Genomic DNA, 10,646 nt, shown 5'->3' on the forward strand with positions numbered 1-10,646 from the left:
CACAGTAAGGTACTCGTCATCAATTCAGAATCCCTAGAGATGAAAGCTTCTTCTTCCTTTGGACCCCAAGTTTTGTTACAAATATCTTACTGGATCTCACACTTATGTCTTCCAAACTACTGTGTGTAGTTATGTTTATATTTTGTTTGTTTTTTTTAAAATTTTTTTAGAGGTTTTTGCTATAGGGCACAAGCACTCGCCAGACAGACAGAGAGAGACAGAGAGACAGAAAGTGAGAAATCACCCCCTAGGGGGGATGGCCACGCCTCAATCCTTTCTCCTCCATTCTCCTCTCGGGATCTTGGGCATGCACACACACGTACCCAGCGTGAGTTTTAAGCCACCAGGTCCAGGACACGAACCACGGTCGACTACATGGGAGTCCAGCGACATAGCCATTACGCTAACTGCTGGTCCCTGTAGTTATGTTTTTATACCTCCTATTTTAAACATACGCAAGACATATTTAGGTATCTGGTCTATCTTCAGTTAAATGTTGGCTTCTCTAATTACTCAGAAGATAGTAGGAAACATACTACATTTGGAAAAAGAAAAGTAATTCCATAATTCTTTTGCCTTCTCCCTATTCCACCTCCCACAAATCTTTTGCATCGTAGAGGATTATTTTGCTTCCTCAAAAGGCTCTTTTATTCAGCTCAGGCTGTCATCATAGACTGAGTGGCTTAAATAACAGGAGTTTTTTTTCTTCTTCCTGGCTTGTAACAGTCTCCATCTTACTCCATCTTGCTGTGTGCTCACATGGAGATTTAGGGAGAAAGAAAAAGAGAGAAGATGTGTGTGTGAGAGCTCTCTAATACTTTTTTTTTTTCCTGTAGAGAGAGATTTTTGCTATAGAGTGCATGTGCTCGCCAGAGAGACAGAAAACAAGACATCACTCCTAAGGGGGAATGGCCATGGTGCAATCCCGTCTTCTCTTGGGATTTTAGGCACACATACCCATGCACCCAGTGTAAGTTTGAAGTCGCTGAGTCCAGGACTCTAACTGTGGTCAACTACTTGGGGGTCCCACAACATAACCATTATGGCACTTGCTGGTTCCTCTAGTGGCTCTTTTTACATGAGGTTTGCAGTAATCATACCACATACCATCCATTCTCATTACCTCATACAACCTTAATTATATCCCAAGGGCATCATCTCCAAAGAGCACTACACTAAAGGTGTAGGTTTCCATATAATTTTAAGGAGGCACAATTTAGTCCATAGCAGGTGCATTGTTCCATAATAGAAATAAAAATCATGTTCTTTCGTTGCTATGGCAAGATTGGCTAAGAAAATAATCTGCAGTAATATTCTTTAGATCAGACCACTAAGTAAATAAAGCATTAACTGATATCAACAACATTGAAGGGAATGAAGTATTTTATGAACATTTCAAAGAGTACGTCAAAGAGAATATTATTTATTAAAATATTCTGAATAGGTTCTTGGGGGAGTTGTATATCAGTTCTTTGAAAGATATGTTGTAAGAATTTTCATAAGGCAATTCTCATCGTGCTTTCAAACATCAATTCAGGGTCTAGAAGGGAATACAAAGGTAAAATGCATGATCTGAAAAGCAATTCCATATGAAAAAAATCCTGGTTCATGTCTAGAGACCTCCATGAGTATGCCAGGCATGCTGTTGTCCATGATCCCAGACTGGCTGGAAGCAGGGAATGGGTCACGAATCAAGACCCAGTTGAGGGTACTGGCTCTCTTCCGTCTCTCTCACTCAAGGAAGAAATAAACTTTAAAAAAAGATAAATTCACACCTCATAACTAGGCAACAATCATAACAATATGAGCAATAAAAGTAAAAATGAATAGTGTAAATTTTTAGTAAGTAAGGTATATTATTAATAAAATAAAATTGGCCCAGCTCAGTGACACAGTTAGTAACAAACTTTATTGCAGTGCTAGAAGTCACAGACTGACCAAGAGTCCAGATTCCTGGTTGTCCTGAAAACATCCTGGCTGGACACAACTGTGTCCATGTTCCTGGGGAGCTGGAAGTCCAGGAGAAGGGGATCGTGGCATGCCATGAGTCCTAGTTGAGGGTGCTTTACTCTCTTGAATAGCTAGCCTTCCATAAGGGAGGATGTAAGGCAATAATGCCATGCTAAAGGCAGAGTTATAGATCTGTGGCTCTTCAAAACCAGATATTGTTAATTGATCCTTAACTTGCCCTGGGGTCCTGGGATCCCTATGGGGCGTGGACTGTAATTTTTCTCATGCTCTTCCTTACATCAACCTCGTAAGTAAAATCCTTTGGGACAGAGTCACTGACAAAACTCTTCTATTTGTGGCTCTGCAAACCCATTTGAAGAAGAAACAGTATCATCTTACTCAAGTAAGTCTCAAAAATTTATCTCAAAATTGAAGTTAAAACATGCATTTTAAAAATCAATAGAATAGCATATATTGAACTTTAAAATAAAATACTTTAGATATTTTTTTCTGATAGAAAGCTAGTCTTCCTTGTAATTATATTTCATGAATACATGTATCACTTTATACCAAATACACTTCTTATAGTTTGGGATGAAAAATATATTCAATAACACTAAAATAGTGTTTAGAGACTGTTTGAAAGAATTAGGCATTTCTTGACTAAAGTGTAACCTATGTCGAAATGGCCCTTCCCATTTTTGCAAAAGAGTTTATCCAGAGTGAGAAATGAGCACAGCAAAATCACATCATGTATATAACATTTAATTATATTTGCTATAAGTAAAGAACATAAATTACGAATAAAAAGAATACATGTAGAAATATGATTATAAAAATTAATCTTTAATTCCCCATTACCAATCATCTGGAAGAACCTACACTGGGAAATGAATGAAGAAGTATTAGCTTCCACACATGGAGTCTATATTATATCAATAAAAGAAATACAGAAATAGGTGGCTGCCATACACATGAGATGATTCATAAATGAGCTTTGCTTAGAATACTTTTAGAATATAAAGTGAAAGATGACAACACAGCAAGGAGGTAGAAATTGGGAAGGTCATAAAGGATAAAGAGCAGTTTTTCCTCCTGCTCTCCACTCACTATTCACCTAGTGGAGCTGAGTGTGAGGAAAAGCACATATAAAATGAAGAAAGCACGTAGTATATATTACACTTGGGAACTGTAAAATAAGATTCTAATTAGATTACTGTGTTGGTTGTTAGAGAGAAGTGATGTGGCTAGAATTTGAATGGGCTGTATTGCAAAAGGTCATATATGTTTTCAAATAAAATGCATTATCTTCCTTAGAGACAAAATAAAATGGCATACTGAACTTCTTAGGACTCCTAAACACTGCAGCTTCTCCTGTTCTCTCCAGTCATGGAAGCTAAATTTCCAAACAAATAGTTGCTTAAGTATTTCAAAATGGAGCTAATATATTTGTAGTAACACAAACTATGCTTTTTAAAATTTTGATATTCTACCTATAATATGTAACAGTAAGCTGCAACAATAATCAAGACTATCAGCTTTTAGAAAGGTATAGAATTATGCACTCATGCATGCTCAAACCTTTATATTTTGGATTTCTATGTCCACCATTTTTGAAAAACTTCTGTCCTTTTCTTAAAAATAAAATGTATTTAAGTTATTTATACAAAAATTAGGCTGTATGAGACTGAACATAAAAATAATATTTGTATATATTATATTTACTATATATTATATGCTAAATATATATGTCATATGTAAAATTTGTACATATATAAATATATATACAGCATTTATATATATATATACAATACATATTTATTTAAATATATACAATTTTTATACATATGTATTATATATACACACACATAATATATGTATGTCAGGGTCCCAGGATGAAAATAACATATTCTTAGTATAAACTGTAAGTCAATTAATATACTTGGAAAGTAATTACTTACAACAAGATAGTCATTTATTTATTTATTTATTTATTTATTTGAGAGAGGTTTTTGCTATAGGGCGCATGCGCTCACCAGAAAGACAAAGAGGGATGGAGAGATAGAAAGTGAGAAATCTCCCCCTGGGGTGATGGCCATGCTGCAGTCTGTTCTCTTCCATTCTCCTCTCACAATCTTCGGCACACACGCACACGCACCCGGAGTGAGTTTAAGCCACCAGGTCCAGGACTCGAACTGTGGTCAACCACATGGGAGTCCAGTGACACAGTCATTACACCAACTGCTGGTCCCATAATAGTCACTTACTAAACATCTTCAATTAAAACAGTACAAAATTATTTTGAGATAACTTTAGCAAGAAATGCAGCAATATCAGAGCCTATATAAAATATATCCATTGAAAAGAAAGGTAGATGACTCAGTGTAAGTGGTGAAGTTCATAGCATATAAGGACTGTAGTGCTGAAGCCACTGGATAAAGGTGGATTCAGTTCCCCAGTCCAGCTGACCTGATGCACTAGGTATGCACACAGGTACCTGAGATCCTGAGGAGGTGGAGGTCCAGAGGAAGTGGGTCTCAGTGACCAGATCCCAGTCTGAGTGCTTCTCTCTCTCTCATCTCACTCTCACTTTTAGTTGCATGTGCACATACTTTCTATAATGAATTACAAAAAAAAGAAAAATAATAAATGAATCCTTATTTTATTTGTGTATTTATACAAGTCTAATTTTCAATATGTACAGAAAAGTTTGTTTTTTAATTAAAAAGCTTCATAGAGAAAAAATATAATAACATTAATTTTTACATTTTATTTTATTCATGTTAGAAAATACACATGTGTGTGAGAAATGTACTCTTAAGCAGGTCTGATCACGTTGTGATCACACGTCCCCCAGCCTTCCAGCTTGTCAGGATCCTGGGTGCAAATGTCCAGCACGGGTTCAGGTTGACCAGGCAGTGGACCTGGTCCTATGGTAGGCAATGTGATTTCCACCACTGCAGTTCTGTATGCTACCCACTACACCACAGAGGCTAGGCCACACAATATTATAACATTATGGGATTTAGTAGCAAGATTCTTCATATAATTTATCCCATCTTTTATGAGATTCTTTCCTCCTCTGAAGGATGTGTTGAACAGAGATGAAGGGAGTTGAGAAAAAGCACTGATGTTATGCTGTTTACTGCTAAGCTCAAGGGAAGCTCACAAAGCTCTAGTAGCACTTACAGAGTGTTTCCTCCCTCTTAGAACTCATAGTGTGTGGTGCTGAGCTGACCCAAGCCAAGGCGGAGTGGAGCCAGGGCCACCAGGTCTGAGCTAGCAGAACCAATGCTGAGCAGAGAAAGGCTAGCCAGCTGACCAAGACAATAGTGGCTCATTGCCAAAACCAAATTGTTACAGTGGCTACATTCTCACATGGCTAATTGCAGTCTGAGTCCTAGACTCCATGGCTTGAAAAATCACACCAGGTATGCCTGCGCAAGAACTTGAGAGGAGAAAGGAAGAGAAGAGATTGCAGGGTGGTCATCCTTCCTGAGGGGTGATTTCTCACTTTCCCTCTATATGTTTTTCTTTGTCTTTCTCCTCTCTGATAAGCACATACATCCTATGGAAAAACAAATAAATAAATAAATAAATAAATAAATAAATAAAATAAAATAAAATAAAAAAAGAAGAAGAAAAAAATAAAACAACAAACAAAAAGATTGTCAACACACACATGCATGTTACATTCAATGGTGTAAAAGAACAAAGTGATTACACAACAAGTGTTCAAGCACAGTACAACTAATAACATAAACTGTTTGCCTTGTGGCCTTCAAACATGATAAGACAGGAGGTGAGAGATAGACAGACTAAGTCATCCTGACTCCATGTGCAATATACCATCCTTAACCAAACTTTACTTGGATGTGTAGATTTCAATTAAGAACAAAGTACAAATGAGTAGGTAGGTAAAACATATGAAAATGTTCCACTTTATGGGATACAAATGACTTAATAGAAGTGACATAAGAATTAACATAAACAAATACAATATAGAATATTGTATTAGAATAAATGGTAAAGTGGTAGGGCCCATACAAAGTGATATAAATTATTAGAAAACAAATTATACTTTCATTTTAACTAAGCCAAATATTTGGAAAACTTAAATAGTCATTGCATTGGATCGGGTGAATTCATGCTTTACATATAGAGATGTTTCTGTAATTCCGTATCAAGAAACACTATACTGAGCAACTTAGGCGTGTAATGATGTAATAATTTTGGAATACTGAGAACGTAACAGTGAGGTACACTGGCTCCTGAGTCAGATGAATGCAGATTTGAATTTCAGCTGTCTGAACTTTTCTCAGGTTTTTAAGTGCTATGTGCTCCCTCATTTGTAAAAATGGACATAAGAAATGAAGTAAATAAATACTATGAAGCATATTAGTGTGTTTTTCCTAAAGTTACACCTTTTCAGTATTTGTATGACTAACACGATTATAAAGATTTCGTAGAAATCTACTGTGTCTGCTTTATGCTAGTCCTGAATGTAGAATAAAAGAGTAAAGAATTCTGTATATGCCACCATTGCATCTAGTTTGTGTGGCAAAGGTATGACAGCAGATCTGTCAGAGTGACATGACAGTAGAGTATTCACTTTCCTTTATGCTATTAATGTCAACATCTTGCAATAATACAGTTGTTTCGAATATTTAAAAGATGATGTATTTTAAATAATGTGACACACAGAGCTTTGAAGAGAGACTGAGCCAATGTGGACTGACTCCTATCTTACTGCTCTTAACTTTATACACAAAGTCGACTTGGGAGGAGATAGATGTGTGTTTCCCACAAAAATTTTGCTCTTCTTTTTATCCCCAGACTCCAAGTGTGCTGATAATTTTAATATTAAATTATGACTTTTATGTTAGCACTAACATTGTTTTTCAGGACATTAAGGTATTAAAAAGAATTGCTGACATGGGTTAAATTGATTAAACTCTCCTCTCTCATCCAGACTCCCTAAGGAGACATGGCTCAGATCAATTGCACCCAGGTGACAGAGTTTATTCTCGTGGGCCTCACGGATCGTCAGGAGTTGAAGATGCCCCTCTTTGTGGTATTCTTGTCTATCTACCTTTTCACAGTAGTAGGCAACTTGGGTTTGATCTTAGTCATTAGAACAGATGCAAGATTGAACACACCAATGTACTTTTTCCTAAGCAATCTGGCTTTCGTTGATTTCTGTTACTCTTCTGTTATCACACCCAAAATGCTTGGGAATTTCTTGTACAAACAAAATACTATTTCCTTTGATGCATGTGCTACTCAGTTAGGCTGTTTTCTGGCCTTCATGACAGCTGAATGCTTGCTACTGGCTTCTATGGCCTATGACAGATACGTGGCCATCTGTAACCCTCTCCTTTATATGGTCGTAATGTCCCCAGGAATATGCATTCAACTCGTAGCTGCCCCCTATGGTTACAGTATCTTGGTGGCACTGTTTCATACCATTCTCACCTTCCGCCTCTGCTATTGCCACTCCAACATCATCAATCATTTCTATTGTGATGACATGCCTCTGCTCAGGCTATCATGCTCAGACACTCGCTCCAAACAGCTGTGGATCTTTGCCTGTGCTGGTATCATGTTCATTTCCTCTCTTCTTATAGTCTTTGTCTCCTACTTGTTCATTATCTCTGCCATCCTGAGGATGCGCTCAGCTGCGGGAAGACGCAAGGCTTTCTCCACATGTGGTTCCCATGTGTTGGCTGTCACCATATTCTATGGGACCCTGATCTTTATGTACTTACAGCCCAGCTCTAACCATTCTCTTGACACAGATAAGATGGCTTCCGTCTTTTATACAGTGATTATCCCCATGTTGAACCCCTTGATCTACAGCCTTCGGAACAAGGATGTGAAAGACGCCCTGAAGAAAGTTGTCATTGATAGAAATGAAGCTTTTATGTTCCTAAAATTTAAAAAGCCATCTGAATAAATAAAAGTGAACTTTTCTTTATGGTATATTTTATTTTCCCCACTAAAAGAATGTCAGAATTCTTTTGTCATAACATGCAATCTTTACATGTGTGTTAGCTGTATAATGACATTTTCTAAAAATGTTCACTGAAAATATGATTTCAGGTATAAAAGTAACTAAGAATTTAAACTCCTTTCATTTCATAAATAGAAAATAATTTTCTGGTTCATTGGAATTTATGTAAATTTTCTTATTTCTTAAATAAAGAATGAAAAAATATGTATCAGGGTATGTGACTAGTTACAGGCAGAGCAGTTAAAGGTTTCTATTACCTTTTCCCCCTGATTCCCATTTCAGAATTCCAAGGCTGTATTAACAATATTTCATGTGAAAACGATATTCCATGCATCTTTGCATAATCTAAATATTTTCCCTATTTTCCTAATTTCTTTTTTTTCTTTTTTTTTGAGAGATTTTCACTGTAGGGCGCATGCGCTCGCCAGACAGACAGAGAGAGACATAGAGACAGAAAGCGAGAAATCACCCCCCAGGGGGGATGGTCATGCCGCAATCCTTTCTCCTCCATTCTCCTCTCGGGATCTTGGGCACGCACGCACACGCGCCCGGCGTGAGTTTTAAGCCACCGGGTTCGGGACACGAACCGCGGTAGACTACGTGGGAGTCCAGCGACATAGCCATTACGCTAACTGCTGGTTCCCTCTATTTTCCTAATTTCTTGAGAAAAATGTATGACAATATACAAGTGTCCTATGTCTGTACACTTAACAAATTGTCTTTATTAAAGAGAAGTATTACACCAGCAGTTGGCACAGTGGTTAAGGTGCTGGACTCCCACATGGCTGAGCATGGTTCAAGTTCCAGATCTGCTGCCTTCCTTTCTCATTCTCCCTTTATCTCTTTCTCTAGTCAAACTAAGTAATAATAATAAATAAATAAAATAAAATACACAATTCTTTTTTAAAAAAATTAAAAAGAGAAGTACTGGGGCCAACAGATGGCATAGTAGCTACATCACTGGACTTCTACATGGTCAACATAGTCCAAGTCACCAATCTGGTAGCTTGAAAATCATGCCAGGTATGGGTGTGTGCAGTCCCAAGATCCCAGTAGGACAATGGAGGAGAAAGGATTGCAGTGCAATCACCCGTAGGGGGTGATTTCTTATTTTCCCTTTCACTGTCTTTGTCTCTCTCTCTCTCTCCCCCAGTGAGTACACACAACCTATGGCAAAAACCACTAAGGAAAAAGAAAAAGAAAAAAAGATAGAAGTACTAATGCCACCCATGTCACTGATTGAATACAAGATTCTACTGTCCTGGAAGTCATTTTTATTCTCTAAAGACTAACTCTTTAAGTTAACTACTTTTCCTATGAGACCTCATTATATTGTTTATATGTTATGTTAAAAAATAGTTCAATGCAAGAATAGACTCTTAGGGGATGGAAGAACATCATATTCCAAACAAATATATGCTTGATAACGAAACCATTATAGACCATTTTGCCAGTAGCCTGGATTATATGCACTTATGCTAGGCAAAGCTTGGGTAAGTTGGTCATCATTAATTAAAGTATAGCTTATAACACAATAAATCAAGTAGGCAAGGTAGGGTAGTGGAAAAGGCGAATGCCTTGTAGTCAGAAATGCAGTTATATCTTAAGAACAGCATTAAACTCTGTGTGTGCTCTCCAACATAAACATGTTCATCAGTTAAATGAGAAAGTTAGTCTACTTAGAATCTTTTGGAAGGTTAAACAATATAAAAAGAAATTTTAATCCCTGATGGAATTTACATATTATCTTCCTTTCTTTCATGAGCTTGAAGACCTGAATTCTAGTCTCAACTCTACTAACTATGAATCATATGAATATATATATCAGGATTTGTGACTAGTTACAGGCAGAGCAGTCAAAAGTTTCTACTACCTTTTCCCCACAATTGATAACTAAATAGATATAAACATAAATGTAGGTATATATACACAGATATAAGCATATGTGTCTATTTCAAAAATATAATTTAACATTTTCAGTTACAAAGAAAAACATTTTAAGTTTCTGACTCTTGCTTATTATTTAGTATTTAATTTCATTTTTTTCATCTATAAATCATGTGAATGCTCAATGGCAAAAGACTAGAAAGATACTGATGTACAGAAAGAAAAGATTATAGTAGGGGCCAGCAGATGGTGTGATGGCTAAGGGGCTGGACTCCCACATGGTCAACTGCAGTTCTAGTTCCTGACCTGGTGACTTGAAAATCACACTGGCCACAAATCCCAGGAAAATGAAGAAGAAGGAATTGTGATGTTGCCATCCTCTGTGGAGGGGGTGATTTCTCACATGTCCTCTCTCTGTCCTTCTCTAATGAATACTCACATACTATGGCAAAACCTATAAAAATATCAGAGTTATATAAAAATAAATATTAAAAAGCTAAATAATTTTTAAAAGATTTTTAAAGAATTATTTTATTTAACTTTCTATATATTTATTTATGTATATTTGACCAGAGAGGGACAGAGGGAGAAAAGGATAGTGAGAAAGTAAACAGCCAGGTCTGGGACTCAAACCACAGTCCACTATGTGGGAATCTAGAGCCCTTAGCCATCATGCCACCTGCTGGCCCCAACAAAATTATATTTTTAAAGTCTTTTTCTTTCTTCCATGCATGAGAGAGACAGAGACAGAGAGAAAGAGAGACAGCACCTTCACAGGGGCCTGATGCTACACTCT

General features: G+C 36.9%; 1 protein-coding gene across 1 annotated transcript; it reads left to right on the forward strand.

Moving 5' to 3' along the window:
- The first annotated feature begins 6,937 nt into the window (after positions 1 to 6,937).
- Positions 6,938 to 8,264, forward strand: LOC102488925 (olfactory receptor 8U9). The gene is made up of 2 exons (XM_006148760.1): positions 6,938 to 7,893; positions 8,246 to 8,264. The coding sequence occupies exons 1-2, from the start codon at positions 6,938 to 6,940 to the stop codon at positions 8,262 to 8,264; spliced, it is 975 nt and encodes a 324-aa protein (XP_006148822.1).
- The last annotated feature ends 2,382 nt before the right edge of the window (positions 8,265 to 10,646 follow it).

Source organism: Tupaia chinensis, unplaced genomic scaffold (assembly GCF_000334495.1).
Source record: "Tupaia chinensis unplaced genomic scaffold, TupChi_1.0 Scaffold000242_1, whole genome shotgun sequence".
NCBI lineage: Eukaryota > Metazoa > Chordata > Mammalia > Scandentia > Tupaiidae > Tupaia > Tupaia belangeri.

What these genes read in the sequence shown, in the direction of transcription:
- LOC102488925 (XM_006148760.1), top strand. Translation starts at nt 6,938, where the DNA reads ATGGCTCAGATCAATTGCACCCAGGTGACAGAGTTTATTCTCGTGGGC.